This window comes from Microtus oregoni, unplaced genomic scaffold (assembly GCF_018167655.1).
Source record: "Microtus oregoni isolate MIOR12 unplaced genomic scaffold, Mior012 000003F_ref0000135, whole genome shotgun sequence".
NCBI lineage: Eukaryota > Metazoa > Chordata > Mammalia > Rodentia > Cricetidae > Microtus > Microtus oregoni.
In genome coordinates this window covers 8,336,511-8,350,283 of record NW_024543062.1, presented here as the reverse complement: position 1 = coordinate 8,350,283, position 13,773 = coordinate 8,336,511, and the positions used below count along the sequence as shown (strand labels likewise).

General features: G+C 50.1%; 1 protein-coding gene across 1 annotated transcript; it reads left to right on the top strand.

Moving 5' to 3' along the window:
* The first annotated feature begins 885 nt into the window (after window positions 1–885).
* Window positions 886–13,389, top strand: Rhbdd2 (rhomboid domain containing 2). The gene is made up of 4 exons (XM_041648813.1): window positions 886–1,151; window positions 4,688–5,095; window positions 8,018–8,168; window positions 11,907–13,389. The coding sequence occupies exons 1-4, from the start codon at window positions 974–976 to the stop codon at window positions 12,253–12,255; spliced, it is 1,086 nt and encodes a 361-aa protein (XP_041504747.1). The 5' UTR covers window positions 886–973; the 3' UTR covers window positions 12,256–13,389.
* The last annotated feature ends 384 nt before the right edge of the window (window positions 13,390–13,773 follow it).

The following is a 13,773-nucleotide window of genomic DNA, read 5'->3' as shown; positions in this document are numbered from 1 at the left end:
GCCGGGCCAGAGCTGTTGTGTTGGGGAACCCTTTCCCAGGAGCAGGGCTGTAAGCTGCTGCGTTTACAATGACTTTGTGGTACTCCTGGCCGCCAGGATCCCTTTCCATCTGAGCTGCAATGCTTACACTACTGGCAGCCAATGATTGCTGGAAGAGGAAGAGAAAACATTTTCTCCAGTGGTGTAGCTACTGATAAAGAGCCCTTGCTCCGTAATAGCCTTAGCCCTGATCCTGAACGCGATTTTAATGAAACTCACGGGGTCACAAAAGAAAAAAAAGAAAAGAAAGACAAAGATAAAGAAAAAGGGAAGAAAGGAAAGAAGGAAGGAAGGGAGGGAGGGAAGGAGGGAAGGAAGGAAGGAAGGAGGGAAACTGAGATGGGAAGACCAGAGTCTACACGACGACACGAGTCTTCAAGATGCCCGACAGTAAAGGTACGTGTGTATACACCTACACATACTTTCTCACAAATTAATAGCAAATAACGTCTAAAAATAAAAAGGAGTAACAAGAGGGCTCGGATGGTAAAGGTGCTTGCTGTTAAACCTAATAACCCAAATTCAAAGCCCAGGACCCACAGGTCGGAGAAAACTCCCTTAAGTTGTCGTCCGTCCTCCACAAGTGTGACACACACGTGCCCCTCGCCTACACTCAAACAAATAAACAGATGTAATTAACTTTAGAAAAATTAATAAGTAAAAAGAGAGAGAATAGAAGGAAACTGAAACCTGGGCAAGAATACTCCTGAGGAGGTAGTCTGGTTTGCCGCAGAGGGCGCGCTGAAACTACAACTCCCGGCCTCCTTTGGGCCGGTAATGGCGGATGGCCCCACAAGATTGGTCCTTTCTCCATGGGGCGGGGCTTGACAAGGGCCAGCTTTTCACTGTTGCCAGGGGAGACCGCCGCAGGGAGGCGGAAATTGCCGAGGCGGGCTGTGAGTGCCGAGGCGGCGCGCGGGAAGGTCTGGCGGCCATGGCGGCCCCGGGACCCGCGAGTCGCTTCTGGTGCTCGTATCCCGAGGTCCCCTCCGCCACATTCTTCACCGCCCTGCTCTCGCTGCTGGTGTCGGGGCCCCGCTTGTTCCTGCTGCAGCCGCCTCTGGCACCGTCGGGGCTGTCGCTGCGCTCCGAGGCCCTGCGCAACTGGCAAGGTGAGCAGCGACTGGGCAGGGATGACGCGCTTTCTCAGCCCGGGACTTCATCTATATCCCCCCCACCCCCCCACACTGCCAGGCAGCCCCCAGCCTCCGTGCCCATCACTGTTCAACCCACTTGGGACTCCGGCATGTCTTGTCCAAAGCCTCATCATCATTTTCGCCAATTCCTTCCCTACCCAAAATTGCCCCTGCATGTCACCCCAGATTCATTCATTCTTTGATCTCGAGGATGAATACCTTCCTTCGCTCCTCCAGTTTTTGTAAATACAGACCCCCATCTGCTGAAGGCCTGAGCCCCTCAGGAACAAAACAAACGTCTCTCACCGTCATCGTGACAGTTGAACTTCGTCTCTTGAATGGTTTTTCCTCCTGAGTCTAGAATTTTCTGCTGCGTATTTACCTTAATCCTGACTCTTAATTCCAGCTCACCGGAAGAAGGAAAGAGGCCGTCTTCCGCCCCTGGTAAAGTGCTTGTTTGCACAGGGGAGAGAAATTTCTCAGACCAATTAAGTCTGTAATCATGCTTTTCTAAAAGACAGGATTCCTAGTCTTTGTTTCTTTCTCATTTTTTCCTGGAAAATCCCGGTTGTTCCCAATGTAACAGAGGCCTGTACATTCATCTCATGTAATCCATGTAATCATGACAGGACATATTAAATTGCCTGTTTACCAGAAATTGAGGCTGGATACAGAGAATCCCAGAGCTAATGCATCATAATATTGAGAAAGGAACCCAGCCTTTTGCTTTTAGTATGTTGTTTTAGAACCAAGGTTTGGGTATATAATTCACATGTCCTTATATAGATATAAACATGTGTGAGTCATTTAATTTGGGATCTGTGGGGTGATGGCGCACGCTTTTAGTCCCAGCACTCGGGAGGCAGAGGCAGGCAAATCTGTGAGAGCAAGGCCAACCAGGACTACACAGAGAAACCGTGTCTTGAAAAACAAGACTTCAATATGAGGAGTATCCAGCAAATAAGGCTTCAGGAGATAGTCTGGCTAGGCGTTATGCTCAAAGCTGAAACTTCCGTTTGCGCTGGATGCGTGAAGCATGCTCAGTGAACTGAAAGTCAGTCTAAATAAGGCACATACCCTCTTTCTTTTCTTTTTCCTTTGAAAGAGAGTCTTGCTATTTCTTTAGACCAGAGTAATCAAAACGCACCATGTAACCCAGTCTGCCCTCAAGGCCATGATCCTCCTGCCTCAGCTTTCTGAGTACCAGGACAAAGACATCCTATGCTTACTTAACCCTATTTGTGTGGGTGTGGGGTTCATGAACAAATGGAGATATGGGACCTTCGAAGGACTCGGGTTTGACCTGTTCCATCACAGTGAGGAAATTCAAGCTGTGAGGATATGAACATTGGAGTCAGCTGAGCCCAGGCAGCCTGGTTATGATAAAGCTAAGATTCCCCTCCAAGTCTTAACACTCCTAAGAATGACACTGTTGTTTGATCCATCTCTCTCATGTTAAGGTTTCACCCCACAGAGATAGGTCAGTACCTTAGAGAGCACCACGCCTTTAACCCCAGCCCTGGGCAGGCAGAGGCAGGTAGGTGGATCTCTATGAGTTTGGGGCCAGCCAGGGTTACATAGTGAGTCCCTCTCTCAAATAAACAAACAAAGTACATTAGAGCTCTATAAGGTAGTTCCGCAGGTAAGGGCACTTGCCACCAATCGTGAGAACTGCAGTTTGGTCCCTGGTGGAACTGACTCCTACAGGTTTTCCTCTGAACTCCACAGGGGGGCCGTGGCATTCCCGTGTACTCCCATATACCCACAAATAAATAAAAGATTAAGTTTTAAAAAATTATGTATGTTAGCGATGACTTATGTTTAGAAAAAAAATAAAAGGAATAAACCAAATAGGATGGCAGGCACTTGTAGTCCCAGCACTCAGAGGCTGAGACAGAAAGATGGCGAGTTGCTGGCCAGCAAAAAAAAAAAAAAAAGGCCAAGTGTGGTGACTTACACATATAATCCTAGCCCTCAGGAAACAGGAGCTGGCCTGGTCTACATAGCAAGGTATAGGCCAGCCAGAGCTGCATAGTGAGACCTTGTCTCACAACAGAGAAAGAAAAAAGGACGTTGCATCTTACAGCATATAAATCTTGGCTGAACAGTGCTCTTAGCGAAGACTTCTAATTTCTGTATATTATTAATGATACCATTATAGTCCTTCTACACCACAAAATAATTCATGATTCCTTTTTTCTTCACCTGAACAGCCTCTGTGGAAGGAGAGGCCAGAATCACAGATGAGGAGACACACTGTTAAGTGACACCCACTCAGTCATCCCTGAAGCTGTTCCAATTAATTAACCCTCAGACTGCCTAGTGAGGTAGGTCAGTAGTAAAGTCGAAAATCGGAGGGCTGGAGAGATGGCTTAGCAGTTCAGAGAGCTTGCTTCAGCCCGGCAGTGGTGGCATATGCCTTTAATCCCAGCACTCCACTCGGGAGGCAGAGGTAGGTGGATCTCTGTGTGTTCAGGGCCAGCCTGGTCTACAAAGCTAGTTCCAGGACAGGCTCCAAAGCTACAGAGAAACCCTGTCTCGAAAAATCAAAAGAGAGCTGGGCGGTGGTGGCGCACGCCTTTAATCCCAGCACTTGGGAGGCAGAGGCAGGTGGATCTCTGTGAGTTCGAGACCAGCCTGGTCTACAAGAGCTAGTTCCAGGACAGGCTCCAAAACCACAGAGAAACCCTGTCTCGAAAAACCAAAAAAAAAAAAAAAAAAAAAAAAAGAAAGAAAGAAAGAAAAGAAAAATCAAAAGAGAGAGAGAGAGCACGAGCTTGCTGCTCTTGCAGAGGAGCCAAGTTTGGTTCCCAGCACTCTATGTGGGGCAGCTCACAACTGCCTGTACCTCCAGCTCCAGGGGTCCAACACCCTCTACTGACTTCCACAGGTACCTGCACACAGGTGGCATATGCAGATTCACAAAAATAAAAATAAGTCTTTAAAAGAAAGCCTAAAGCAATGTTATAAAGCATTTGACTAGTTCAGACAAAGCTGTCTTTTTCGCACATCAAAGTTGGTCTTGACAATCTTTGCTCCAGGGCCAGGAAAGAACAGAAGCTACATTATATGTTTATGTTTTGAATCACGGGAATTGCTCTTGCTAAGCCTGGCTCCAGGACCAGAAGGAACAGAGGTTATATGATATACTTACGCCTTGAACGGCGGGCACTACCCTCACTTTCCTATTCTGTTTTTGTTTTATTGTTGAGACAGGCTCCCGTGTAGACCATGCTGGCTTCAGACTCACAGAGGAGCCAGAATGACCCTGAACTCCTGATCTTCCTGTCTCTACTTCCTGAGTGCTGGGCTCCTAGGTGCGTACCACCACTTCCTGTGTGTGGCATATGTGGTGCTAGGAATGGAACCCAGGACTTGGTGCACACTCGGCAAGCACCCTACCAACTGGGTTCCAGCTCCAGCTTCAAGCCCCCCTACCCCAAGCTGGCTTGGGACCTGGTTGCCCCTCAGAACAGCACCGCCTCGGACCGTTAACCCAAACCCATCTTTAGTTTACAGGCTAGTGACCTACATCTTCGTCTACGAGAACCCAGTCTCCCTGCTCTGCGGTGCCATCATCATCTGGCGCTTTGCTGGCAACTTCGAGAGGACCGTGGGCACTGTCCGCCATTGCTTCTTCACCTTCATCTTTACCGTCTCCTCCGCCATCATCTACCTGTCGTTCGAGTCGGTGTCATCGCTGTCCAAGCTGGGTGAGGTGGAGGATGCCAGAGGGTTCACCCCCGTGGCATTTGCCATGCTGGGAGTCACCTCAGTCCGCTCTCGGATGAGGCGGGCCCTGGTGTTTGGTGTGGTGGTGCCCTCCGCCCTGGTGCCGTGGCTGCTGCTCTGTGCCTCCTGGCTCATTCCTCAGACCTCCTTCCTCAGCAACGTCTCTGGCCTTTTGATCGGCTTATCGTGTATCCTTCCTGGAAGGGAGCTACAGTGTGAGGCTACACCGGGGTGCAAACTCACTTGGGGGTGTGGGGTGTCAGGTACACAGTCGCAGGCTCCTACACAAGCAGTCTGGGTTTGGCCCCAGCTTGGAAAGCCTGGGAGTCTTGGGCAGTTCTCCCCATCCCTGGATCAGAACTCATCTGGAAAAATTGAGTATGGTTGCCTGCCCAGGTCAACTCAACACAGCCACTTAGCAACTTAAGCTTAACTATACGGGCCTGCCTTTTTTCCCTCGTAAACTGAGGTGCAATCTTCTCAACTAACTTGAGTGTGAAGTTTCTCTGGAAGAGGGCCAGGGAGATGGCTTCCTCAGTAAAGCATCCGTGCAAGCGTGAGGACTCGAGTCATGGCCTTGGGACTTACACTCTGATCCCGTGCTTCAGAGGTGGAGACGGGTAAAATCCCTAAGGCTCACTGACCCACCAGCCAAGCCTAGCTTGGTAAATTCCAGATCAATTGAGAGACCCCAGTTCCTGAGGAGACCAGGCTGGCCTCTGATCTCCACACACAGGCACTCCCACATCGGAGAAGCATGAGGTGCCCGCACGCAGAGATGTTCGTGGACCGGTTAAGAGACGGACCTGGACTTGTGGATAGTTTTTCTATTTTTGCTGGGTTAAGAGTATCAAGCTCAGGGCATTGTGTGTGATTGACAGACACTCTACCACGGTGCTACATCCCAGCCCTTACTTTTCTTTCTTCTCAGAGAGAGAGGGATTGTAACAGGGTCTTTCTATGTTGCCCAGGCTAGCCTCAAACTCAAGATCCACCTCAGTTTCCTGAGTGCTAGGATTACTATCACTCACCACCGCACCTGGATCCACACCCCGAATATCAGTTTCTAGGTGATACTCTAAGGAATATCACTTCCTCCCTCCCATCTTCCCTCCCTCCCTCCTTCTTCCCTCCCTTCCTCCCTTTATTTTTTGATTTATTTTTGTCTGCGGATGTGTGCACCTACATGCTGGCACTTGAGGATGCAGAAGAGGTTGTCAAGTCCCCAGGAACTGGAGTTACAGGTGGTGGTGAGCTGTCGTGTCGATGCTGGGAACTGAACTTGGGTCCTCTAGAAGAGCAATTGCACTTTTAACTATGAAGCCATCTTTATGTTCCCCCGCCCTCAAAAGGTGACTCACTGTACAGCCCTGGATGGCCTGGAACTCAACCGTATAGATCAGGCTTGCCGGCCTCAAACTCACAGAAATCTGCCTGTCCCCGCCTATTGAGTGCTGGGATTAAAGGTGTAGGGTGTGTGCCCTACACAGGCTTGCCTCTTCTGTAGTTCTGATCAGGTATAAGGTAGCGAGCGCAGTTGGACCTGGAGCTGACTGAGCCGGAAGATGGAAGTCAGTCCTCCAGCTTCAGGAGTATCAGGGGTTAGCACCTGATTATTACCAAAACCATCCATTTTAGACAGGGCTGAGGATCCAATGTAGGCCCTCTGATACATTGGCCTAGTCAAGGCCCCACTGAGCTACTGGCCAACATTACCCTTATCTGGCTTTTATAAGGGATTGAGCTTCCTAATTAGGAATACTGAGATCCAGAATGCTTCAAAATCTGCAGTGTTTTGAGCATTAACACGACACAAGTGGGATATTCTGCCCCTGACCTGACTATAATCAAAGTAAGAACATGGATGCACCCAGAATGCTGTGTAAAGTCACCTCAGGCTGTGTGAGGTACACGTGAAACATAAATGGATTTTATCATGCATAGGCATGATATTCAGATAACCTCGTAAGCCCTGAGATATTTCACTCAAAACTGTTTTGGATAAGGAATGCTCAACCGGTACTTACCCCTTGATGCAGGCATAAACTAGTTGGCTTAATATTTGCTTCAGGACAGCTAGTAAGGTGTCCTGATGGGTAAGTGATGGCTGGCAAACCTGACAGCCTGAGTTCCAGCCCTGGGGCCTTTGCGGTGGATTTCAATCCCCCCCCACACACACACACACTGTGGTACACTTACGCCCGTGTGCATGTGCACACGTACAGAATATTTGTGTAATAAGTATTTGTTGAAGGGTGTATGAAACAGGCTTTGTAGCTGTGCAGACAGTGATGGAGACTATATGGAGAAAATGCTTCCAGAGAAGCTGCAATGAAACTTGCCATGTGGTGCATGCCCCATAACCTCAGCACTCAGGAGGCAGAGGGAGGTGTTTTAAGTTCGAGACCAGGCTACATACATCTTCCTCCTCAACAACCAACCACCTGAAGTTCAGTTGGCACACTGGAACAGAGTACCTCTGATTTGGAGCAGAAGTCTATGTGCGTGCCAGTCTCTGCATTGTATTAAGACTGACTTGTAGCCGGGCGGTGGTGGCGCACGCCTTTAATCCCAGCACTCGGGAGGCAGAGGCAGGCGGATCTCTGTGAGTTCGAGACCAGCCTGGTCTACAGAGCTAGTTCCAGGACAGGCTCCAAAGCCACAGAGAAACCCTGTCTCGAAAAAAAACCAAAAAAAAAAAAAAAAAAAAGACTGACTTGTAAACCAGCTGCGGTGGTGGAGCCGATGGTAGTAGCAGTGGTGTAGACACACACCTTTAATCCCAGCTCTCAGGAGGCAGAGGCAGGAGGATCTCTGAGTTCAAGATCAGCCTGGCCTACGGAGCTACATAGAGACCCCTGTCTTAAAAAGCCAAAAAGGAAAGACAAGAATGGCTGTGACTGATGGCCGTGTTTGGAAGGCCCGGGAGGTGCGCGTGAACTCTCATGCACGCTACACATGGCATTGTTCCCGTGAGGTGCGTGGATGGGACTGCTTAGCTCTCTGAGGGACTGGTGTACACAGCTGTGCCTCCCAGGGGTGGGCCCTCAAAGGGCATGTCAGCTGCCTCTGCCTGCTGCCTTCGATTTCACTTAATACACTCACCTCAGATGGCCTCACCTACTGCTACTCCCTCGACCTCTCTGAGCGTGTAGCCCTGAAGCTCGATCAGAAGTTCCCCTTCAGTCTCATGAGGAGGATCCCCCTGTTCAAGTACATCTCGGGTTCTTCTGCCGAAAGAAGAACAGCCCAGAGCCGGAAGTAAGTGGGGAATCCCTCGCCTTTGTGTTGTGTGGTTGGTTTCAGCGCTGGGGATGGACCCAAGGCATTGCCCATGCTAGGTTGCTCTGTCACTCTGCTGCCACCCACTCTGCCTTTGTTGGGTTTTTTTGCTTGTTAGTTTGTTTTTTGAGTCATAGAAAGTCAGGGTTGGCTTTGAACTTGGGACGCTCTTGTCTGTTGCTCTCAGATACCAGGCTATAGATATAATCCCACTGCCGGCTCTCATTCTCATTCCAAGAGCAACTGAAAGGTGTGGTTCACCTTAGCTAGGTCATCTTGGAGGATAAAGGAAGAGGGGAACACAGTTTCTGAGCTCTGTGCAGGGAAGGATTGTAGTTCTATTTCATCAGTAGAGCCCCTGCCTAGAATCCCCCAGTGAGGAGCTGGGGTGTGGCTCAGTGGTAGAGCCCCTGCCTGGAATCCCCCAGTGAGGGGCTGGGGTGTGGCTCAGTGGTAGAGCCCCTGCCTAGAATCCCCCAGTGAGGGGCTGGGGTGTGGCTCAGTGGTAGAGCCCCTGCCTAGAATCCCCCAGTGAGGGGCTGGGGTGTGGCTCAGTGGTAGAATACTTACCTAATCTTGGGAGGCCCTGGGTTCCAGCATTGCAAGTAAGGAAAGAAAATGCGTGCACAGATCTTTTCTGTACACTGCTGCGTGTGGAAGGAACCGAGTGTGAGTGGGCAAAGACAGAACTTGAGTGAAATTCTGAGTGATTTGAGGAGAGATAATAGTCTTAATGTCGTTTCGTTGCAATACTCTGCGGGTAGCGCTGGGCTGTGACACGAGGCATGCTTACACAGTCTGCTCAGTAGGTGACAGGGCAGGAAGACCTGAAAGGAGTTTCTTGTCTCTCCCAGAGGAAACTTTCTTGGCTCCCCAACGAGAACAGGTGAGGCTTTTTTTTTTTTCTTCCAGTTCTGGCTTGTTTGCTCTTAAAAGCTCCTAGGCAAGCAGCCAGAACTTGTGGGTCCTCACACCTTCTTTATTTTTTTTTTTTAAATTTATTTATTTATTTAGTAGACAATGCTTTGTCTGTGTGTCTGCCTGCAGGCCAGAAGAGGGCACCAGACCTCATTACAGATGGTTGTGAGCCACCATGTGGTTGCTGGGAATTGAACTCAGGACCTTTGGAAGAGCAGGCAATGCTCTTAACCACTGAGCCATCTCTCCAGCCCCCTCACACCTTCTTTATAGAGGAGGCCAGAGAGGACATGTGTTCCCAAGTAGCAGTCCAGGGACGAGCCCGCTGTGGCGCCTTTCCCATAGGGCCTCTGCCAGTTGTGTTCTTTCCAGCTGTGTTCCTCGGAAACTCTACAATCCTAGCACAATCACCCAGGAAGGGCATGGTGAGAAGTGAGGAGCCAGCATGGCTGGGGTGCTGTCCCTCCACGCCCAAGGTCTGCAGTAAGCTTTCTTCAGCTAGAATAGTTAGATTTGGGTTTGGGGGTCTGTGTTGTTTATTGTGTGTGTGTGTGTGTGTGTGTGTGTTTATTTGTAGACAGAGCCTCAGTAGCCCAGTCCTTCCTCACTAGCTGTTTAGCCAAAATGACCCTGAACCTCTGATGCCACTGCCTCCTCTCAGTGCTGGGGATTACAGGCAAACACCCCACGCCCAGATTATGTTGTGTTCAGGGCGGAAGCAGGGCTTGGTCCCACCTGTAATCTCAGCAGTTGGGAGGCTGAGGCAGGAGGATTTGGAGTTGGAGACCAGTCTGAACTACAGAGTAGAACCCCACCTCAGCTCACCACATCTAAAGAAGCCAAGGGCTGTGGACATAGCTCAGAGATAGAGTGTGTGCCTAGCATGCAAGAATCTCCTAGCAACTTGACAGGCCTGAGAGGTACAGACTTCCCCCTCAGAGTCTCCTGTGTGACAGCAGAGGGGTGGGGTCACAAACCAATGGAGCTGCCCTCGGGACCCAGAAAAAGAGTTCTAATCTAAGTTACACTTGCCCACCGGGAAGCTCTGTCACCTGTGCCAGGTTTGGACAGATGTGGAATGGGTAGCGCTCTGTGTCCCCTCTCTGTTCCTCACGTGGCAGGTGGTTGTAGGTTGCCAAGACTGCAGGTATCAGAACAGAACGTGATGTTTCAGGTGTCCTGACAGAGTCACCGAGAGCGTTACAACAGGACACGTGTGTTTATTTTAGTTAGCTGCCATGTGGGTTGTTTTGTCTCTGATTGCTCTTGTTTGGAAAGTTGGTTTGGCATAGAGTTTGGGTGTTTTCTTATAATAAAAATAGGGACAGTTTATTAAAAACGAGAGAAGAGGCCAGCAAGATGGCTTAGTGGATAAGGACATCTGCCACCAAGTCTGAGACCTGAGGTACATCCCTGGGGACCCTCATGGTAGAAGAAAAGAACCGGCTCCTGAAAGTTCTCTGATGCGCACACACACACCAACCATACATACACGCACACACACTAACCACACACATACGCACACACATTAACCACACACAAACGCTCACACACCAACCACACACACACAAACTAAACACACACACCAACCACACGAACACATGCACACACACCGACCACACATACACACACACCAACCACACACACACACACGCACACACAAATGCACCACACATACATATACCTACCACACACACACAAACTAAACACACACACCAACCACACATGCACACACACACAAACACACACACCAACCACACATACACACACACACAAACTAAACAAACACACCAACCACACATACACACACATGCACACACACCAACCACACATACATATACCTACCACACACACACACATAAATGGGAAATCATTTTAACAAGAAGGTAATGTACTGCACATCTTTAATTCCCAGCACTAGGGAGACAGGAGCAGGCAGAACCCTGTGAGTTTGAGGCCAGCCTGCTCTACATTGAGAGTTCTAGGCTGGCCAAGACCTTGGTGAGATCCTGTCTCAAAAGAAAAAAAAGAAAATGCTCCCAGAAGCAGGAGTGGAGTCGTGAGCTGGGGCTGGAATCAGGGCTGCTTGGCACATCCTAAGCAGGTGCTCCACTGAGCCACAGCCCAGCCCAGCCCTGTATTTTCAGAATTTTTCATTTGTGTGTGTGTTTACTGATCTAGTTGGTGGCATGGGACCTAAAAATGAGGCGGACTAAAGTCTGGCGCAATAGCCAGGTTTATTAGAGCAGCAGGCAATTTATACCCTAGGGTTAGGATGCGACATGTGAGTAAGGTGTTCGTCGGTCACGAGGACAAGCCACCCACAGTATGGAAGCACGTGAGTAACAGCAGCTGAAGTGAGCTCACTCACAGCCGCTGCACCTGGGAGGAGCGTGCAAACACATTCCAAGAACGACTGTTTGGAAGACACTGAGGGCACAAGAGTCTTCTTTCCTCAGTTTTCTCCCAGGCACTCAGAACGAACACTCGTGCAACTCTGTTCCCAGACTGTGTTTCCACGTGTACAGTCTTACCTAGTCCACATGAACCCCTAGATTTGATCCTGAGCACTACATGGCGGGAGAGGGGGTGTGGTGGCACCTGCCTGTAACCCAAATGTCTACACTGAGGAAACCTGAACTACACGGAGCTCTGCCCCTTCCTCTCCAAATGGATCTTTCTCTTCCCCTGAAACTTAGTGCTGGCTACGACTCCATCCCTGCTCTTATCTCAGGAAATGACATGCTGTACCTTGTCACTGCCAACAGAATGACTGTCTCCTCTCTTATTGTTTTCCAGGCTGAACCCTCCACCTGGCTCCTACCCCACGCAGAGTTGCCACCCTCATCTAACCCCAAGTCACGCTGTCACCCAGATGCAGCATGCGAATGGCCAGAAACTGGCCTCCTGGCCTCCCGGACACATGCCCAGCCTCCCTCCCTACCAGCCTGCTTCCGGCCTGTGTTATGTGCAGAACCACTTTGGTCCTAACTCCAATGCCTCCAGTGTATACCCCGCTTCTGCAGGGACCTCCCAGGGGGTACAGCCTCCCTCCCCTATCAGCTGTCCTGGCACTGTATATTCTGGGGCCCTAGGCACCCCAGAGGCTACAGGCTCCAAGGAGTCTTCCAAGGTTGCCATGCCCTAGCCAGTCTGCAGAGAAGGCTCCTACACGTTGGTCAGAGAAAGGTCCTGTCTGAGCGAGGAATTGCTTAAGGATTATGTGTTGAAGGGCATGCTGGTCTGTCATACCAGCTGCTTGGGAGGTTGAAGTCAATAGATCCAAAGGTCAAGGTCTGTCTGGGCTCCAGAACAAGTTCAAGGCCAGCCTAGGCTATGTATAACAAAACTGTCTCAAAATTAATAAAAATGGCTGGAACTGGGGCACTTTGGTAGACTGCTTACCTAGCATAGTCCTCAGCTCCCTCCTCCCCCCAAAAAGATTATTTATGAAATACCTCTGTGTGCCAGCTCTGTTGAGTACTTTGATAAATGTCCCTATATATCTGTGTCGTTTCCCCTCAGGTCAGCTCTAGAAAGTAAAGTTTACTGACCAGCTTTCAGACACAGGAAATAAAACAGCGTAGAAGGACATGCCTGTAAGCTAACTATGGTCAAGGCAGGATCAGACGTTGAAGGTCATCCCCAGCTACACAGTGGGTCTGAAGCCAGCCACTGGGCTGCATGAGAAGTAAGGCATTCTGGGGTCCCCTGGAGTCTTGAGGCACCACAGCCACTGCTAGGTTTCTGGGTTCCTAATCCAGTGTCCCAAGCATGAGAAAGTACAGTTGTCATTGGCTGCCAGGGACTTGCCGGTCCTACCATCCCATCCTGCTGAGTGCCTGTGAGTCCTTGCTTCTGTCTGGTGTGTCCTTGTACTGGACAGTCTGTAACCCGTCTTTCCCCTCCAGCCGTCCCTGTCCTGACTTCTGCCAGACCGTGATGACCTGCAGCAGCGTGCAGTGGTCCGCCCTGTGAGTTACCTTTGTATAAAACCAGCCTCCAGCCTGCCAGTGGTGCGTTGCTCTTCTGTTGTCGGTCCGGGTGGGTTGTGACTTGAACAGGAACGGGGGCGGTGACAAAGGGATCCCATCGAGTCTACACACAGCCTGTGCTCAGGGGTCAGCGGTGAGGACCTGATACAGGAAGTGGGTGAAAAAGACGCAGTAGAACGTTGCCCAACCCAGAGGTGGGTACAACAAGGGGCTAGCCAGGGTAAGCTAGTGAGATTGTCTGTAAAGTTTGGGTTTTGTTTCTCTGTTTTTGAATAAAAATAAGCTGGGCATGGTGTCACATGCCTTTAATCTCAATACTTGGGAGGCAGAGGCAGTGGATCCCTGAATTTAAAGCCTGCCTCATCTACATACATAGTTCCAGGACATCCAAGGCTGCACAGTGAGACCTTGTCTCTAAAAATAAAAGTTGAGTTTGGTAGTACCAACTTTTAACACTTGGGAGGCACGGCAGTTAGGTAGATCTGAGGTCAGCCAGGTCTACATGACTGTTTCCAGGGCTGGGGGTATGGCTCAGTGGTAGAGTGCCTGCCTAGCGTAGAAGTGGCCCTGAGTTCCATCTCCAGGACTGGGGGTGGGGGGAGATGATTTCCTGACCCCAAGTCCACCCCTCCAGAGAGGGTAGTCTGAAGACGGGCACATTCAAGCATCCG